This window comes from Pristis pectinata, chromosome 35 (genome assembly GCF_009764475.1).
Source record: "Pristis pectinata isolate sPriPec2 chromosome 35, sPriPec2.1.pri, whole genome shotgun sequence".
NCBI classification, from domain to species: domain Eukaryota; kingdom Metazoa; phylum Chordata; class Chondrichthyes; order Rhinopristiformes; family Pristidae; genus Pristis; species Pristis pectinata.
Window position 1 is genome coordinate 2,968,402 of NC_067439.1, and position 20,437 is coordinate 2,988,838.

Consider the following 20,437-nt stretch of genomic DNA (forward strand, 5'->3'; position numbering starts at 1 on the left):
CAACACCCAACACCCAGCTATACCAACACCCAACACCCAGCTATACCAACACCCAGCACCCAGCTATACCAACAGCCAACACCCAGCTATACCAACAGCCAACACCCAGCTATACCAACAGCCAACACCCAGCTATACCAACACCCAGCACCCAGCTATACCAACACCCAACACCCAGCTATACCAACACCCAACACCCAGCTATACCAACACCCAGCACCCAGCTATACCAACACCCAACACCCAGCTATACCAACACCCAGCACCCAGCTATACCAACACCCAACACCCAGCTATACCAACACCCAACACCCAGCTATACCAACACCCAGCACCCAGCTATACCAACACCCAACACCCAGCTATACCAACACCCAGCACCCAGCTATACCAACACCCAACACCCAGCTATACCAACACCCAGCACCCAGCTATACCAACACCCAACACCCAGCTATACCAACACCCAACACCCAGCTATACCAACACCCAACACCCAGCTATACCAACACCCAACACCCAGCTATACCAACAGCCAGCTACTTTCTAACCAGGGGCCTCGAGAAGGTGCATAAGACCCTGACGTGGAACTGTGTTGCCGCTCCTTCATTGTTGCCGGGTGACAAATGGTGAACTTGCCAGCGATGCCCATATTTCATGAATAACGGAAAATAAATCCTACATCCTCCTGCTCCCAAGCTTCTCTGGATTTTGTACATATTGGTAAATTAGTTTATTATTGTCACGTGTACCGAGGTACAGCGAAAAACTTTGTTTTGCGTGCCATCCATACAGATCATTTCATTACAACAGTGCATTGGGGTAGTACAAGGGAAAACAATAACAGAACGCAGAATAAACTGTTACAGTTACAGAGAAAGGCAGACAACATGGTGCAAGGCCACGACGAGGTAGATTGTGAGGTCAAGAGTCTGCCTTATCGTACTAGGGTGGCTTACTGTACTATGCCCTACCGTTCAATAGTCTTATAACAGTGGGATAGAAGCTGTCTTAGAGCCCGGTGGTACGTGCTTTCAGGCTTTTATATCTTCTCTTTGATGGGAGGGGGGAGAAGAGAGAATGTCCGGGGTGGGTGGGGTCTTTGATTATGCTGGCTGCTTTACCAAGGCAGTGAGACGTGTAGACAGAATCCATGGAGGGGAGGTTGGTTTCCATGATGTGCTGAGCTGTGTCCACAACTCTGTGCAGTTTCTTGTGATCTTGCGCAGAGCAGTTGCCCTACCAAGCTGTGATGCAGCTGGATAGGATGCTTTCTATGGTGCATGGATAAAAATTGGTGAGGGTCAAAGGGGACATGCCAAATTTCTTTAGCCTCCTGAGGAAGTAGAGGACCTGGTGAGCTTTCTTAGCCATGGCATCTACGTGGTTGGACCAGGACAGGCTATTGGTGATGTTCACTCCTGGGAACTTGAAGCTCTCAACCCTTTCAACCCACATCAGCATGTAGTCACATGCAGTAAAACATCCGAAGGAGCCCCACGGGAGAATTATCGGGCCAAAATCTGCCCAGGAGATTTAGCACAGCTAACCAAAAACTTGTTCAAAGAGGCGTGTTTCAGAGGGCATGGTAAAGGAGAGGGTTAGGGCAAGAATTTCAGAGCTCGTGGTGCAGACAGGTCACACTGTCACCACAGCAGCGGTTAAACTTAATGCTGGTTAAGAGGCCAGAACTGGGGAAGCACAGAGGTTCTGGAGGGTTGTAGGGTTGGGGTACAGAGGAAGGAGAAGGTTATCTGCCCCCATCCACCTGCTCAGCCATTCAATAAGATTGTTCAATGAAATGAACACCAGTGGATCTGTTTTTAGTGGAAGGCAAACTGTTGACCCAGACACTGGGAGAATTCCCTGCTCCCTTGGGATCTGACATCGACTGAATCACCTCAAACAAGCTAGTTGGGCATTGGGTAAACACTCCGACAATGCAGCACTCCCTCAGCGCCATCAGAGAGGGAGAGAGACAGCACAGAAACAGGCCCTTCGGTCCACTGAGTCTGTGCCGACCATCAAGCACCCAGTTTCACTAATCCTGCCTTAACCTATATTATTCTCATAAGACAAAGGAGCAGAAGTAGGCCATTCGGCCCATCGCGTCTTCTTGGCCACTTCACCATGAGCTAAACTATTCTCCCATCTAGCTGCAATTCCTGGCCTTTTCCCCATATCCCTTGATACCCTGACTAGTTAGATACCTAACAATCTCCGCCTTAAACACCCCCAGTGATCAGGCCTCCACAGCTGCACGTGGCAACAAATTCCATAAATCCACGACCCTCTGGCTAAAGAAATTTCTTCGCATCTTTGTTCTAAATGGGTACCCTCTAATTCTAAGACTGTGCCCTCTAGTCCTGGACTCACCCACCATAGGAAACAACTTAGCCACATCTACTCTGTCCAGTCCTTTCAACATTCGAAATGTTTCTATGAGGTCCCCTCTCATTCTTCTGTACTCCAATGAGTACAGTCCAAGAACCGACAAACGCTCCTGGTATGTCAGCCCTTTCATTCCAGGAATCATCCTCGTAAATCTTCTCTGAACCCTCTCCAACATCAGTACATCCTTTCTAAGATAAGGGGCCCAAAACTGCACACAGTACTCCAAATGAGGTCTCACCAGTGCCTCACAGAGCCTCATCCACACATCCTTACTTTCATACGCTATTCCTCTTGAAATGAATGCCAACATAGCATTCGCCCTGCACTCCCTTCAATTCCCCCCAGATTCTACCGCTCACCTACACCAGGGGCAGTTTACAGCAGCTGGGATTGAACCTGGCTCACTGAAGCTGTAAGGCAGCAGCTCCATGAGAAGGACCACTCAGCCACCCCAATCCTCCTGTCTCTGCTCTCTTTTTATCTGAAAACCTTTCCTCTCGGCCTGGTCCATACTCAGTAACTCAGCTTCCACAACCCTCTCGGGTAGAGAATTCCAAAGCTTTACCACCCCCTGGGTGAAGAAATTCCTTTTTATCTCTGTCCTAGATAGCCAATCCCTTATGTTGGACTGTGATCCCTGATTCTAGGTACACATTCAGCAGAAACGTCAGCTCCACATCCACCCCGCCAAGCTCTGCATACACTTCAATCAGATCAATTCACATTGGACTAAACTCAAGAAAGATAAAAACAGAAATTGGCACAAACACTCAGCAGGTCAGACAGCATCTGTAGAAGAGAAACGGTTAACAACTCAGGCCTGAGACTCTTCGTCAGCACTAAACTCAAGACAACATTACCCAGTTTGATTAATCTCTCATATGACAAACCCACCATTGCAGGAGTTGATCTGGTGAACCTTTGCTGCACTCTCCTTATTGCAAGTGTATCTCTCCTTCAGAGGGAAACCTGTACACAGCGTTCCAGCTGCAGACTCACCAGGGGTCTATATAAATTCAGCAGGACATCTCTATTCCTCTATTAAAATCCTCTTGCAATAAAGGCCAACACACCATTTGCCTTCCTGATTGCTTGGTGCACCAACCCAAAAATGACCAATTTATCCTACTCAACAACACACAAAGCTCTGGAGGAATTCAGCGGGTCGGGCAGCATCTGTGGAGGGAGATGGCGTCGACGTTTCAGATTTGAGACCCTTCATCTAGACTGAGAGAAAGAAGGGAGGTAGCCAGTACCACTTCTCTCCACCTTTTTATACTGACTACCTCCCCTATTCTGTCTCCGCTCTAAGCAATTCTTAATCCACATCAGTAGATCACCCCTAATACAGCACACTCTAACTTTATCTAATCATTTATGTGGCACCTTATTCAAGGTCTGGGGAAGTTCAAAGTGACAAGGCGAGATGAGCGCATGGGGGCACTTGAACACAAGGAAGAGAGGGTGCAGAGGAGATTTACCAGGATGCTGCCTGGATTGGAGATCTTGTCTTATGAGGATAGGTTGAGCGAGCTAGGGCTTTTCTCCTTGGAGAGGAGGAGGATGAGAGGTGACTTGATAGAGGTGTACAAGATGATAAGAGGCATAGATCGAGTGGACAGTCAGAGACTTTTTCCCAGGGCGACAATGGCTAACACGAGGGGACGTAATTTTAAGGTGATTGGAGGAAGGTGTAAGGGGGATGTCAGGGGTAAGTTTTTTTTACACAGAGAGCGGTGGGTGCGTGGAATGCACTGCTGGCAGAGGTTGTGGGGGCAGGTACATTAGGGACATTTAAGAGACTCTTAGATGGACACATGAATGATAGAGAAATGGGGGGCTATGTGGGAGGGAAGGGTTAGATAGATCTTAGAGCAGGATAAAATGTCAGCACAACATTGTGGGCTGAAGGGCCTGTACTGCACTGTAGTGTTCTATGTTCTAGAACTTTACATTTGTGCTATCGTTCTAAGCAAAGTCACATCCACTGAGGGAATGAGCTTTCCTTCTCACACCAAACAGCTCACTCTACCAGCTCAAGATAACACAGGGCCAGATGCTCTGATGAGACACTTGAGGAGAGATAATTCATATCCATACCACGAATGGATGCTTTAACTCCCCCACACAACTGAAATCTGCTCCTTTATTTATTAGTGAATGATATAAAAATCTGGAATAAATAGCAGAAATACACAGCAGCTCCATTTAGGTTGCTCAGTTCTTTACTTGTTTTTGTATCAACATCAAGGGAACAGAATGGTAGGTGTGTGAGTGCCCTGAGGTTACCCGGTCCTTCGGGATGACTCTCTCCCTTTGGTAATGGTCCCCACTGCCTCGAACTCAGGCACAAAGTCAGAATACTTTAGGGTGGAAGGAGTGCTGTGCTGTCAGAGGTGTTTACCCAATGCCTGGCCAGTTTATGTCAGAGATCCCAAGCCATTGGAGGGAGCAGGGAATTCTCCTGGTGTCCAGCTCAGCAGTCTACCTTCTGCTAAGGATAGATTCACTGGTATTCATTTCATTGTAAGATTGAACCAGCTGTTCACATCTTCAAAATAACTCAATCAAACTTGTGAGACACGATTTCCCACACACAAAGTGGACTATCCCTTTCCAGTCCTTGCCTTTCCAAATGCATGCTGCATAATCCTGTCTCTCAGAATCCCCTCCAATGACTTAGCAACACTGATGTTAGGCTCAATGGTCTGTAGTTCCCTGGCTTGTCCTTGTAGCCCTTCTTAAATAAAGGCACAACATCAGCCACCTTCCAGTCCTCTGGTACCTCACCAGTGGTTATCGATGATACAAGTACCTCCACTAGGGACCCTGCAATTTCTTCCCTAGATTCCCACAACATCCTCAGATACACTTAAGAGCAAGAAGTGAACCACAGAACCATAGAACAGTACAGCACTTGATCAGGTTCTGGGGATTTAGTTACTTTTATGCGTTTTAAGGTTTCCAGCACCTTCTCTTCTATAATGTAGACACTCCCCATGACATCACTATTAACCTCCCTGGGTTCCCTAACATCCAGGTCTTTCTCCACAGTATCGATGATTTGGATGAGGGATCAAGTATAATATATCCAAGTCTTCTGATGATACAAAGCTGAGTGGCAGTGTGGGTTGTGAGGAGGATGCAGAGAGGCTTAAGGAAGATATAGACAGGTTAATAGTGATTGACGTAACACAATTCACGGTAGGTAAAGCACCCTGTGGAGACGTTATATACAAAATACAAGCCCTTCTCTTTACCCAGACATGTGATCACCCATTCAAAGCCATGAATCCAATCCAAGCAATAGTTCAAGGGAATGAATACAAGAGTAAGGAGGTGATGTTAGAAGACTGTAAAGCACTCTTTAGGCCACAGCTAGGCTATGTACAGTCCGGATTCCACACTATGGGAAGGATATGATCGCATCAGCAAGGGTACAAAGGGGATTTACGGGAATGTCGTCAGGCTGAAGAACGAGAGTTATGGTCAGGCTGGGGCTGTTTTCTTTGGGACAAAGGAGGCAGAGGGAAGTTTTAATTGAGATGTACAAGATTATGTGGGGTACACATAAAGAACCTGCTTCCCCTAGCTGCAGAGTCAATTTGAGTTAATTAGTAGAAGGGTCAGAGGGGAGGGTAGACAGGATATCTGAGTACAATTAAGAAGCACTTGGACGAGGACTTGTACTGGTGAGGATACAGAGTGAGGGCTGGGAATTGGGATTAGTTGCTCTTTTTCGGTTGGAGTAGCCACATGGGCTGAATGGTCTACTTGTGCGAGGAATTTCTACGATTCAATGCTATACTCCTTTCACTTCCAGCTGAGGAGGACCAAATCTGAACAGACCTGTGAATTCTCTCTCTCTCTGCCCTTACCCGTCACTCCAGGCCCCATTCCACTCCACTCTGCCCCACGGATTGCGAACTCTCACCAATTCCACTCGACTTGTCTTGAGTTGAACCTAGGAACTCCGCAAAACAAAAGCAGTCATCAAGTCTGCGAACTCCTCACAAACCTCAACACACTTGCAGACAAGGACCGGTAGAATCTTGAAACTGGCACTGAATATCCATGGAGTAACTAAAGAAGAGATGGTTCCACTTTGGGAAGGACACGGAGACCTTGGAGAGGAATAAATTCAGAAGAGTGCCGGGGATGAGGAAACTTTTGGAGTTGGTGGTGTTCTTGTTACAAGAAATATTTTTAAAAAATCATTAAGGGTTTTGATATCATAAGCAATGAAAAACTCTTCCCAAAAGCAGGAGGGTTGGCAACCGTTCTTCCCCTCCGCCGTCAGATTTCTGAATGGCCCATGAACACAGGAACACTACTTCATTATTCCTATTTTTTGTGCTATTTACTTATTTGGTAATTTATAGTAATTTTACGTCTGTGTACAGTACTGCTGCTTTCATGACTCTTTGGAATTCTCTCTGCAGTAGGGCTGTAGAGGCTCCATTGCTGAGTATATTCAAACCAGAGATTGACAGATTTTTGGATATTCAGGGAATCAAGGGATATGGGTTTAGTGCGGGAAAGTGTTCAGATAGAAGATTGAATGGTGGACAAGGTTCGGGGGGGTTATGGCCCATCCCTGCTTCTATTTATTATGTCAGGATAGAGAAACAGCGAGAGGAAGAGTTACTCTGGGCAGGCACGGTTAGCGTAACGCTATTACAGTGCCAGCAACCCAGGTTCAATTCCGGCCACGGTCTGTAAGGAGTTTGTACATTCTCCCCGTGTCTGCGTGGGTTTCCTCCGGGTGCTCCGGTTTCCTCCCACATTCCAAAGACGTACAGGTTAGGAGCTGTGGGCATGCTATGTTGGCGCCGGAAGCGTGGCGACACTTGCGGGCTGCCCCCAGAACACTCTGAGCAAAAAGATGCATTTCACTGTGTGTTTTGATGTATGTGTGACTCAAATATATCTGATCTTTTCTTATCTACTCACAGGATGTTTGGGTGACCCCAAGCTTCACTGAGGCTATGAGAAGGTCACTCATCATTCCACAGGTACGAACTCCAGAGAAACTGAGAGGGATCACACACAAATGCATCAGAACAAAATTCAGCTCACGTAACAGGAATAGCTCACCTGATCAACACCGGTCACTGAGTATGCATGTCCAGTCACAATGCCTTGTTCACTTAATACTCCCGCTGGACCCTGTGCAGAGAACGAGGAGGGTCAAGTATCACTCATCTGATTATAAGACCTTTGCAAAATTTTTATATTCTTCACTGTTATTCATCGAAGCTCAGCCTAAGGTTCTTGTCATTGAAGGGTCATCGATTTCCCCAAATCTCTGGATATTATTCAAGAAAGATTTTTTACCCCATCTTTCACAACCTGACGACATTCCAGAGCACCTTCCTGAGGTTACTGTGTGGAATGCAGTCACTGTTGTAATGTTGTAAAGATAATGGCCAATTTATGCACAGCAAGCTCCCACAAACAGCACTGTGAAATAGCCAGGTTAACTACCTCTTTTTGTGGTGTTGCTTGGTGGCTAATTATTGGCTTCTTCAGAAGTATACTTTGGGATCTTTTACTTCTGCCAGAGGACAGCGTGCCCTCAGTTTAAGTTCTCACCCGAAACATAGAGCAGCACTCCCTCAATACTGGACTGGGAGATTCAGCCAAGATTTTCCTACTCAGGGTTCTAAAAAGGGACTGAGATCCAAGACCACCTGAGTCACAGGTGAGAGTGGGAGCCCTGAGCCACGGTGTCACGTCTACATAAGGACAGAAACTCTGGTTTATATTTATCTGGAACTCCCTCCCACTTTTTCTTCACATTAAGGGGAAGAAAACCCTCTAACTCCCACTCCAACGTGCAGAGTCCACACCACTCCTCCTGCTGTAACCCCTCCTGCGGTAATACTTGGGATACTCCTTTCCCCATAACACTCAGGGTTACCCCTCTCACTGTGATGTCTGGGATGGCTTGAAGAATCCCTTTCACTGTAACAGGGATGCTCCTCTCTCTGTAGCGCTTCACGATATCCCATGGGCAAGTCCCTATTGTAACACTTGGAGAGACCCCTCACATCAGAGTTCTCAGGGAAACTCCTCTCATCGTAACACTCACAGGCCCACTCCTCATCACTCCACTGCAGGTTCATCCCACTGCCCCTCACTGTAACACTCAGAATACATACTACTCCGTGTTATGAACCTACCCTCACTGAGCTCATTTAAAATACAAAACACAAGGCGAAATAATATTACAAGGGATGACCAGAAGTTCTTGAAGCAGAGAGAAGCGAAGGAGCTTAGGGAGGGTTGGGAGTGAGGTAGCAGGATGCAGAACCTTCTTTAGGGGGCCATAAGAGACCAGTCGAAGGGATGGGACATTGCTGTCGGGTGGGACAGTACTGGAGAGCTGGGGAAGAAGGGGGCATGGAGCGACAAACTTATGCAACACACAATCTGCTGGGGGAACTCAGCGGGTCGAGCAGCATCTGTGGGCGGAGGGGAATTGTCGACGTTTGGGATCGAAACCCTGAATCAGGAAATCAGCAGGTTATTGGGTCAGCAGCACCCTTCAGTTAAACCAGCACACCCCCAGGACATTGAACAAAATTTATGGGCAAGTATTGACCTATTATATGCCAATCAAATCAATTACATAGGACAGAATTCCCTGATTTAAAAGAAAGAATATAGGATGTATCAGGAGCTTATAGGTATTTGTTCTGTGAGAGGACCTTCTCGCAGGGAACACTTATTATTTCTTAAAAGCCATTTGCAATTACCGACTTAGCACAGCAGACTATGGAGCCTTTCTCCAGGAGTTTCTTCAGGAATTTCCAAAGATCCTTGGGCATCTCGTCAATCTGAAATGACTCTGGGGCTCCCCCCGTCAGATCAACCATCGCTTCCAGAGGGTAACCGATGTACAGAGACTCATAGCACCCCTTCAGCCTGTGGAACAAGAGAACAGGAACATCACATTGATGTAATCACAAAGAAGGCACGCTAGTGGCTCCACTTCATTAGGAGTTTGTGGAGATTTGGTACGTCACCAAAGACTCTTGCAAATTTCTACAGATGTACGGTGGAGAGCATTCCGACTGGTTGCATCACTGCCTGGTATGGAGGCTCCAATATGCAGGATCAAAAGAGGCTGCTGAGGGTTGTAGACTCAGCCAGCTCCATCACGGGCACAACCCTCCCCACCAGCGAGGACATCTTCAAGGGATGGTGCCTCAAGAAGGCAGCATCAAGGACCCTCACCACCCGGGACATGCCCTCTTCTCGTTACTACCATCGGGGAGGAGGTACAGGAGCCTGAAGACCTACACTCGACGATTCAGGAACAGCTTCTTCCCCTCCGCCATCAGATTTCTGAACAGTCCATGAACACTACCTCGTTATTCCTCTTTTGCACTATTTATTTATTTTTATAACATAATAATTTTTATGTCGTTATGTCTTGACTGTACTGCTGCTGCAAAACGACAAACTTCACAACATACGTCAGTGATGATAAACCTGATTCTGATTCTGAAGTGGGATACATCACAATACACTGAGCAAGTTCACTCCAGTACAGCACTGAGCACATCAGCTGTAAGGTGTTTGTAACCTGCTCATAAAAGATGCCATTGAAATATTTTTCTATGCCCTCCTTCTTTCCTCAGTACCGTCGCTTCCTCAGCCTCAGACTCCTGGATACCTGCCTCCATGCTATTGCATCCACGGGAGTTTCTTTCCAGTCAGCTTCAAGGGTGAGCTTCTTCAAGCTAATCAAACATGGGGTCCATTCAGTACTCCTAGATTACATGTGGTCTATTCAACTGGGAGTTTATGTTTAACAGAGGAATCCAGATCCTAAGCACTCACAAGAGTTTAGATTCTTTTGCCAGCAACCAGGACCATTGTCCTCCTTTTGTGTACTTCAAGCTCCAAGATCTCCGCACCTTTCTATCTCGGTCACCTTCTCTTAGGTTCCTCAAAACCTATCTTTCTGGCCAATTTGTAACTTGATGTCAAATTTAGTTTGTTACATGTGAATAGCTCTGGAATGTCCTTAACCACATTAAAAGCACTTTATGAATACAAGCTGATATTGTGGGCAGTCGGTGGGACTGCAGACACTATGAAATACTCAGCATGTACTTACTTGGCGTAGGCTTTCTCCAGGAGTGGGCTCCAGAACTCATTGTTATCCTTGGAGTAGAGAAACGCCAGCTTGTTGTTGATGGTGGGCAGTCGATCATCGACCATCACTTCAACCCACTGCCCGTATTGCCAGAACTTGGGGAAGTGATAAGACAAGCAAAACGTTAGAACATCAGCAGCAAACCAAGACAATTCTCTCTTCAAACAACTCAGCAGCACCAGCCTAAATTTTGTGTCTGGGATGCAACGCCAACTCACAACCTCCTGGCCTGGGAAGCAATTTTATAAGAGCATTAGAACATAAGGAGCAAGAATAGACCACTCAGCCCCTCAAACCTACCCCACCATTCAATGTGATCATGGCTGATTTGCCCCAGGCCTCATCTCCTCTTCTGTGCCAGTTCCCCACAGCTCTCAATTCCCTGATCTTTCAAAAATTTACCTTCTTCCTCTTTAAATATCCCTGATCATGCAGCCTCCACAACCCTCTGGGGTGGAGAATTTTGGAGATTCACCACCATCTGGGAGAAGATATTCCCACACACCTCAGTTTTCAGTGACTGTCCCCTAATCTTACAACTATGTCCCTTCACTCAAGAGTCTCCCATTAATGGAAACATCCCGACATCTACTCTGTCCTGGCCCCTAAGGATCTTACATATTTCAATAACCCCCTCCACCCCTCACTTTCCTAAATTCTAAAGAACACTTCTTTAGTCACCAGTGACAGGACAACTGTCTCAAGGAGTTTGTACGCTCTCCCCGTGTCTGCATGGGTTTCCTCCGGGTGCTCTGGTTTCCTCCCACATTCCAAAGACGCACAGGTTAGGAAGTTGTGGGCATGCTATGTTGGCGCCGGAAGGCTGCCCCCAAAACACTCTACGCAAAAGATGCATTTCACTGCGTGTTTCAATGTACATGTGACTAATAAAGAAATCTTATCTTATCATCCCAGAAATTAGCCTGATGAATCTCTTTTGCACTGCCTCTAGTGCCAGAGCATCCTTTCTCAAATAAAGAGACCAAAATTGTGCACAGTGCTCCAAGTGCAGCCTCACCAACACCCTGCACAACTGTAACAACCCTCTCTCTATCTAAATTCCAACCCTCTTGCAATAAAGGCCAATATATGGAAGGAAAAATTTGTGCTGGCCCAAGACCGCAAGAAATTGCAGAGTTGTGGACACAGCCCAGTCTATCATGAAAACCAGCCTCCCTTCCACTGACTCCGTCTACACATCCCACTGCCTCGGGAAAGCAGCCAGCATAGTCAAAGACCCCTCCCACCCCAGTGATTCTTTCTTCTCCCCCCTTCCGTTGGGTAGAAAGATACAAAAGCTTGAAAACACGTACCACTAGGCTCAAAGACAGCTTCTATCCCGCTGTTATAAAACTCTTGAGCAGACCTCTTGTATGATAAAGGTGAACTCTTAATCTCTCAATTGGCCTTGTCGTGGCCCTTGTACCTTATCTCCCTGAACAGTTCCCTTATACATTGAGATGGACTCTTGACCTCACAATCTACCTTGTTTGATCTTGTACCTTATTGTCTACCTGCTATGCATTTCCCTGCAGCTGTGACACTTTACTCTGTATTCTGTTATTGTTTTTACCCTGTACTACCTGTATTGACCTGTATGAACGGTATGCAAGACAAGTTTTTCACTGCACCGCAATACAACTGACAATAATAAACCAATACCAATACCTGCACTCCATTTTCTCTGAAACTGTAACACTATATTCTGCATTCTGTTATTGTTTTTCCTTTTGTTCTACCTCGATGTCCATAAGTTTGGAATGATCTGTCTGGATGACACGCAAACAAAGCTTTTCACTGTATCTCGGTACATGTGACAATAATAAACCAATGACCACTGACCACCGATGAGAATTAATGACCAAGACAAACCTTAAAGCGGAAACATCCTGAGTAACCTGCCCCGAATCCCTGGTTTGGAGGAATCACCTGTTTCATTACATCTTTGTTGAGGCTGAGACAGGCAATGACAGACAGAAACCAGCAGTCACCTGACAACAAGATGGATTTGCGTTAATGATCAGAGGAGACATGAAGCTTCGTACACACCAGACACTGCAGTGACCTAAACACCTCTCATGGCTCGGTCAGCAGATGTGTGGTACAGAACCATCTAGAACAGAAAGGCAGTAGCTTTAATAAAAATAGAAAATGCTGGAAACACTTAGCAAGTCAGGCAGCATCTGTGGAGAGAGAGGGGGGGGGAGAGGGAGAGAGAGAGAGAGAGAGAGAGGGAGAGGGAGAGAGGGAGGGAGGGAGGGAGAGAGGGAGGGAGGGAGGGAGAGAGGGAGGGAGGGAGGGAGGGAGAGAGGGAGGGAGGGAGGGAGGGAGGGAGAGAGGGAGGGAGGGAGGGAGAGAGGGAGGGAGGGAGAGAGGGAGGGAGGGAGGGAGGGAGGGAGGGAGGGAGGGAGGGAGGGAGGGAGGAGAGAGAGAGAGAGAGAGAGAGAGAGAGTTATTTCAAGTCAAAGACCCTTCATCAGAATAACCTGAAATGTTAATCTGCTTCTCTTTCCACAGATGCTGCCTGACCTGCTGAGTCTGATTTTAAATCAGATTTCCAACATCTTCATATTTTTGATAGTCAACACATCTGTTTTGGTGTCTGCCAAAGTTGATAAAGGGTGTATATTCTTGGGGTGCATTCCCTAGAATTTAGACGGCTAAAGTGTATAGATTTAATCTGAATAGATTTTAGCAAGGCTTTTGATAAGGTCCTACATGAATAGCTATTCAATAAAGTACATGGGATCCACAGGATTCAAGATTGGTTCAGCGTCAGGAAGCAAAGGGTAGCAGCTGACAGGTGTTCTTGTGACCTGAAGGTTGTTATCAGTGGGGTTACACACAACTCAGCATGCAGTCCCTTGCTTTAGCAATATATGTTATTGATTTAAACAATCTACCTCGTTGTGGCCTTTGCACTTTATTTGTTTACCTGCACTGTACTTTCTCTGTAGCTGCTACAATATATTCTGCATTTTGTTTTCTTTTTACTACCTTGATGTAGTTGTGTATGGCATGATCTGTCTGGACGGCACACAAACAGAAGTTTTCCATTGTATCTCAGTACACCTGACAATACTAAACCAATAAACCAAGTTTGCAGATAATACAAAAAAATTGGCCCAATGTTTTACAGTGAAGTGGAAAGCTATAGGCTGCAGGAAGATATATGTGGTCAGTATGGACTCGAGAGGCCGAAGGGCCTATCTCAGTGCTGTATCTCTCTACGACTCTGTGATCACCATCAGTGGCATCTACACAAGAAGGCAACATCCATCATCAAATATATCCACCATCCAGGCCATGCCATCCTCTCTCAGCTACCATCGGCCAGGAGGTACAGAAGCCTGAAGTCCCACACCACCAGGTTCAAGAGCAGCTGCTTCCCTTCAACCATTCAGTTCTTGAACCAACCAGCACAGCCCTAACCACTACAATTTAGCAACACTATGACCACTTTGATCACTTTGCACCAAAATAGACTTTTGTTCTTTTTGTTCTAATCGTGTTCTTTCTTGTAAAAATAGTGTTTAATTTACATTTTTCTTGTGAATGCTGCTTATCTGATGCCTGTGCCTGTGATGCTGCTGCAAGTAAGTTTTTCATTTCACCTGTGCACACATGGACTTGTGCATCTGACAATAAACTCGACTTTGACTGTGATTCTCTGTAAATGATCTGGTCAGCTGGGCGGAAAAGTGGCAAATGGAATTTAATCAGGGAAGTGTGAGGAGATGCATTTGGGAAGATGCAAGAAGGCGACATAAAATGCTTTTGTTTCAGACATCCAGCAGCTGCAGTTTTTGATGTTCACACAACACAGGATAAGAAGCAGTGGTGTAGAAAAATAAAGGAATCTTGGCGTATATGTAAAGGTAGCAGGCAGATCAGTAAGATGGTTAGAAGGGAATATTGGATTCTTTTATAGCCATGGGACAGTTTATAAGAGTATGGAGGTTATACTGGAACTGTGCTGAACACCACGTAGCTAAGCTGCACCTTGAGCACTGCCCACAGTTCTGATCACCTCTTTTCAGGAAGATGTGATGAGATTGGAGAGGGTGCAGAGGAGATCTACAAGGATGTTGTCAGGACTGGACTGTAACTCTGAGGAAAGATTGGATAGCTGGGGTTGTTTGCTTCAGAACAGAGGAGACTAAAGAGACACATATTTGGAATGTATAAAATGATGAGAATCTGAGATAAAAAATAGGAAAGACTTTTTCACTGAGCAGAATGGTCAAAAACTTGAGGGCGCAGATTTAAACCAATTGATAGATTAGAGGAGAGATGAAGAAATGAGTGTGGTTGGGATCTGAAAGGGTGCTAGAGGTGGAAGTGCTTATTACAGTTAAACAGTACTTGGATTTAAGGTAAGGGCATGCAAGATTTTTACACAGAGAGCGGTGGGTGCCTGGAATACGCTGCCAGGGGTGGTGGTGGAGGCAGATATAATAGAGGCGTTTAAGAGGCTCTTAGATAGACACATGAATATGCAGAGAATGGAGGGATGTGGACTAGTGTAGCCAGAAAGGACTAGTTTAGTAGGCTTTTAATTACCAGTTTAGTTAGTTTGGCACAACATCGTGGGCCGAAGGGCCTGTTCCTGTGCTGTACTGTTCTATGTTCTATGTATGTGGACAAAAAGCTATGATCTTCAGTGATGGGAGAATGGAGCAGGCTAGGTAGCTCTTTTTCCACCAGCACAGGTATGATGGGCCAAGTGGCCTCCTTTTGTGATGTACATCTATGAGACATGGAGGAGAGATGCTGTACCATGGCTGAGGAACTTTGCAGCACCGTGGCTGTCTAAATGTGTAATATTTAACTCCTTCCAGCGATGATGGCATTGCTGGCAATGTTGACCTTGAAAACCCATCAATGGGCTGCCCTGGTAAGGCAATGGTGCAGTGGTTAATATAAACTGTGGCTTGCTTGGCCACTTTGGAAGGCAGCCTTTATGAGTTAACCATACTGGTGTGAGACTGGAGTCATACACAGACCCAGCAACATTAGGGAACCAGTTGGGGCAATCCGACAACTTCAAGGTTTTAATTCCAAACACATTATTAGAACAAAGAGCCATAATGAAGAGGAGAGAAGTGGGAAGAAGGGGGGTGGGATGGGGAAATGACAATAAGAACAGCTTGTTAGCTTAAAGGTGAGTTTCCAAAGAAGTAGGTCTGATAATCCAAAGATTAATTTACAAGGGGAGATTTCACAAACTAGGGACGCATACCCTGGAATTTAAATAGAAACATAGAAAACCTACAGCACAATTCAGGCCCTTCGGCCCACAAGGTTGTGCTGAACATGTCCCTACCTTAGGGATTACTAGGCTTACCCATAGCCCTCTATTTTTCTAAGCTCCATGTACCTATCCAACAGTGTCTTAAAAGACCCTATCGTATCCGCCTCCACCACCGTTGCCGGCAGCCCGTTCCACGCACTCACCGCTCTCTGAGTAAAAAACTTACCCCTGACATCTCCTCTGTACCTGCTCCCCAGCACCTTAAACCTGCATCCTCTTGTGGCCACCATTTCAGCCCTGGGAAAAAGCCTCTGACTGTCCACACGATCAATGCCTCTTATCATCTTACATACCTCTATCAGGTCACCTCTCATCCTCTGTCGATCCAAAGAGAAAAGGTCCAGTTCACTTAACCTGTTTTCATAAGGCATGTTTCCCAATCCAGGCAGCATCCTTGTAAATCTCCTCTGCACCCTTTCTATGGCTTCCACATCCTTCCTGTAGTGAGGTGACCAGAACTGAACACAGTACTCCAAGTGGGGTCTGACCAGGGTCCTACATAGCTGCAATAGTTGAAGTGTGATGATTTCACAGATATTAAGGAGAAGTGATCCCAGAGGGTAGTGAGTGGAGAACTTGGGGAAGAGTCGAACAGTTAGAGCCCAGCATCTCAGCAGTGAAGTTAGGAAACCTACTGAGGGCAGAAAGTGAGGGAACTTTGGAACTCCCTCCTCCAAACCACAACCAATGCCAGGTCAATTGTCAATCTTATAGCTGAGATTGATAACCTTTTGTTAACTAAAGGTATTAATGGATTAACGAGAGAAAGCAGGTTTATGGAGTTAGGCCACAGACCGGTCATGATCTCACTGAATGGCAACAGAGGCTCATGGGGCCAAAACGCCCCCTTGTGTTCCAATGTTCTTACTAGTGGCCCCTCTCCTTTCCATGCATTGTATCTGCACGTGAAGCGTAGTCAATGCAGATCTTTATCCTTAACACTCTTTCATTGTTCTGCAATTGTTTTTATACTTTGAAGGCATCACCCCACAACATGAAAGCAGCTTGGCTTTACCTATCCCAGCCCTCATTGTCCTTGGATTATCTTACTACTGAGGATCTCGCAGCTGAATTCAGTGCTGTCTGAATGCTTTCCAAGCGAGCCCTACTCTATTCTTTTAGATACCCGAAGATGTTGTGGACACTTGTTATGCCTCTGCAGCTGACTCCAGTCAGACAATCTTAGTCGCGATAGAAGCTCAGATTCAGCCCTCCAATTCCTCAGGTATCAGGAGGTTTGGGAAGATGCTCAGAGTGAATTCACCTTCCATTTCACTGTCTCACTGTCCCTCTGAAGAAAATACTATTTTCTATTTGATGCCATCTTTGAACAATTTTCTTGGGTCTTATTTCCAAACACTGTGCATATCTTCACAAGGGAATATCTTTAACATTACCCAGTTCAATGGTTCTCACCCAAGGCTCCCTGGCAAATGTCCGTTCTGGTGGTCCCACCAACAACAAACTGAGGACTGGCACAAATTTCCTGTTGAAAAGAAAATAGGTGCACTGTGAAAATTTAAAATCTTAAGACCTTTGATGATTGTGTCAGAGACAACACAAGTTATGGAAAGGCTTTGATCTTACTGCAAATTCAAATTTCATTACAACAACTTGACCAACCTTGTTCTGGTGGGAAATGGTGCATTTTGCTAACAGGCAAATTTTCATTATTTATACTGACTGGCTGTACATGTTTAGTTGAATAAAATTCAAAGATACTAGTGCCTTTCATATCCAGGGATTACACAGGTCTTCAGCCTAACTCCCTATTTTGCAACCCTCTCCACACACCTGTCCAGACCAGTTGACTACTGCTCCCACCCAACCCTTCTATCCTCAACTTTATCGCAAAGTTACACGTCCCCTCCAGTCCTGCAATGATCATATCTCAGAATATTCAAACAGTCTCAAAATGGTTACAAAAGAAGGCCATTTGGCATGTTGACTACGTACTGGCAATAAGAACAATAAGATTACACTCTCCATCTATTCCTTGCTTTGCAAATCAGTTCCTTTCAGATACCCAGCCAGCTCCCTTTTGAACAATACAGTTGAATCTGCCTCCACTACACACCTGTCATTCCAAACCCTAACAACTCACTGTGTAAAAGTTTCTCTTCATATCACTTTGGGTTCTTTTGCCAGTCTCCTTCACTCTATTTCCTCTGGATCTTGACCCCTTCACTAGTGAGAAGAGTCTCTCTCTCTATCTACTTTATCTATACCCTTCATGATTTTAAACACCTGTCAGATCTTCTTCAACCTTGTCTGTTCCAAAGAGAACAACCCCATCACCTCCAGACTACCCATATAACTAAAGTCCTTCTTACCCAGAATCAATTGCCACCACTGGGAATGACTCATCTGCAATAGCCAAATGCAGCAGCTTTAATTAAATAAGATTAAAGTCGATAAATGTAATGTCCTTTCAGTAATATGGTAAGGCAGAATTTATATAACTGGCTCTTGGATGCCAAAATGCAGTTTCTGTAATAAGGTTGAGAGCTGCAAACATATTCCTGGAGGGTTTAGCACAGGATGAACCAGTGGTCTAGTCATTATTGTGGAACAAGCAATTTTTCAGAGGCCCGATTTCAAATTATTCCACCAAATAATTAAATAAATCGAGAATTGATGAGTCCGTTTTTCTATTTGTGAAAATATTGGTTTGTTGTACAAGTATCATCACATAGCACATAGAACAGACCCTTCAGCCCACCATGTCTGTACCAACCATGATGCCAAATTAAACTAATCCCTTCTGCCATATCCCTCCATTCCCTGCATATTCATGTGTCTATCTAAAAGTCCCTAAAACACCACTATCGTATCTGCTTCCACCACCTCCCCTGGCAGCCTGTTCCAGGCATCCACCAGTCTGTGTAAAAACCTCCCGTACATCTCCTTTAAACCTTCCCCCCCCTCATCCGAAACCTGTGCCCTCTAGTATTTGACATTTCTAACCTGGGAATAAGACTCTCTCTACGCTAACTATGCCTCCCATATCTTATAAACGTCTCAGGTCCTCAACGCTCCAGAGAAAACAACCCAACTTTGTCCAACCTCTCCTTGTAGCTCATGCCCTCTGATCCAGGCAACGTGCTTATCTTATAGGGAGGGGAATGTGCCTTATAGGGATATTTCTTGTCTTATAGGGAAGGAAATGTGCAGTCCTTGCACAATCTGTATGTGACTGCGGACACACATTCTCTTACTGCCCTAATTAGTCTTGTGAGCTATAGTCTGATGGCAAGTAGGAATGCCTAAAAGTAAAAACTTCAACCACCCTGGTCCACCACTGCACAGTCAGCATGTCCACACACAGTACGTGAAATGGAGTGAAGTTGGGAAGCACTGCCACTCACAGAGGATGGCACGGTGTGGAGCTCTCTTCACTCAGCAGATGGTAAATAATGCTGGGACAATTGGTAAGATGATGAGAGGCATTGATCGTGTGGATAGTCAAAGGCTTTTCCCCAGGGCTGAAGTGGTGGCCACGAGAGGACACAGGTTTAAGGTGCTGGGGAGTAGGTGTAGAGATGTCAGGGGTAAGTTTTTTACTCAGAGAGTGGTGAGTGCGTGGGATGGGCTGCTGGCAACGGTGGTGGTGGTTACAGTAGGGTCTTTTAAGAGACTTTTGGATAGGTACACGGAGCTGAGAAAAATAGAGAGCTATGGGTAAGCCCAGTAATTTCTAAGGTAGGGACATGCTAGGCACAGCTTTGTGGGCCAAAGGGCCTGAATTGTGCTGTAGGTTTTCTACGTTTCTAATTCTAAATCTGATAAGTAAAGGTATCAGAGGAATATGGAACACATCACAAAACAGCTAAACTTCCGGAGATTAAAGAGCTCCTCCTGTTCCCAAACTGATATAAACTGGTAGTCACACCTTGCTCCCTCCCATTAAATATTTGCGTAAGCAAGTGTAAGATTACGTTCTGAAGACATTTCCCTTTTTGTTCATGGACAAGCCCCATCCTGTCCCTCCCAGAGTATAACCTTTTGAGGCTGGTCTTACCTGAGGTCTCTTCCACCGCGATATGGCAATGTTGAAACGGGAGGCCCCTCCCGGGCCGTGCAGGGACGAGTTGTCAGCGGGGAACTGCAGATCTTCGAAGAGCCCGGGTCTAGGTCCGGGCTCTGGAGGTTTAGGGTTTGCGGGGCTGTGGTAAAAGTTGGCGTTCCTTAACAGCACCGCGCTGCTGTCATAGAAGCCTGGTCTCCGACCCCCACCACTCCAGGGCACCGGGAACATGGTGCAAAACCCGCAGGTCCCCCACACCCGCCTTGTAATACAGGAAGAGAGAGTGATCCGAGTCCGGAGACAGAGGCACAACGTCATGGAACGGGTGGAGCCCAGCCTCAAACCAGAGCAAACCGTCTTGGCTTCAGCCCCGCCAATATTTGCAACCCGCCAAGTTTAGATCAGAGAATGCAAAAAGTCAGAGAATGATACTGGCTGTTTGGCCCAACACGCCTGTGCCAGCCCATTGAGAAAGTATGCAGCTGTTCCCTGATTCTTTCCTTTCCAAATGTTTGCCCAATTTTTTTTGTAA

The 20,437-nt window shown here is 45.9% G+C and overlaps 1 protein-coding gene across 3 annotated transcripts in view; it reads right to left on the reverse strand.

The window, feature by feature from the left end:
- LOC127586327 (calpain-9-like) overlaps positions 1-20,201 on the reverse strand; it is a 47,896-nt gene extending 27,695 nt beyond the window's left edge. For 2 of the 3 annotated variants that reach the window (XM_052044175.1, XM_052044176.1), the window contains exons 1-7: positions 19,900-20,181; positions 17,295-17,364; positions 12,437-12,555; positions 10,526-10,659; positions 9,156-9,324; positions 7,492-7,563; positions 6,273-6,358 (exon numbers count right to left, since the gene is read on the reverse strand). In XM_052044175.1, the coding sequence (XP_051900135.1) occupies positions 6,273-6,358; positions 7,492-7,563; positions 9,156-9,324; positions 10,526-10,659; positions 12,437-12,555; positions 17,295-17,364; positions 19,900-20,136 (887 nt within the window). In that variant the 5' untranslated portion in view covers positions 20,137-20,181. Of the gene's footprint in view, positions 1-6,272; positions 6,359-7,491; positions 7,564-9,155; positions 9,325-10,525; positions 10,660-12,436; positions 12,556-17,294; positions 17,365-19,899 lie in introns of all 3 variants that reach the window. The other variant, XM_052044174.1, reaches the window with a different exon arrangement.
- Positions 20,202-20,437: the final 236 nt, after the last annotated feature.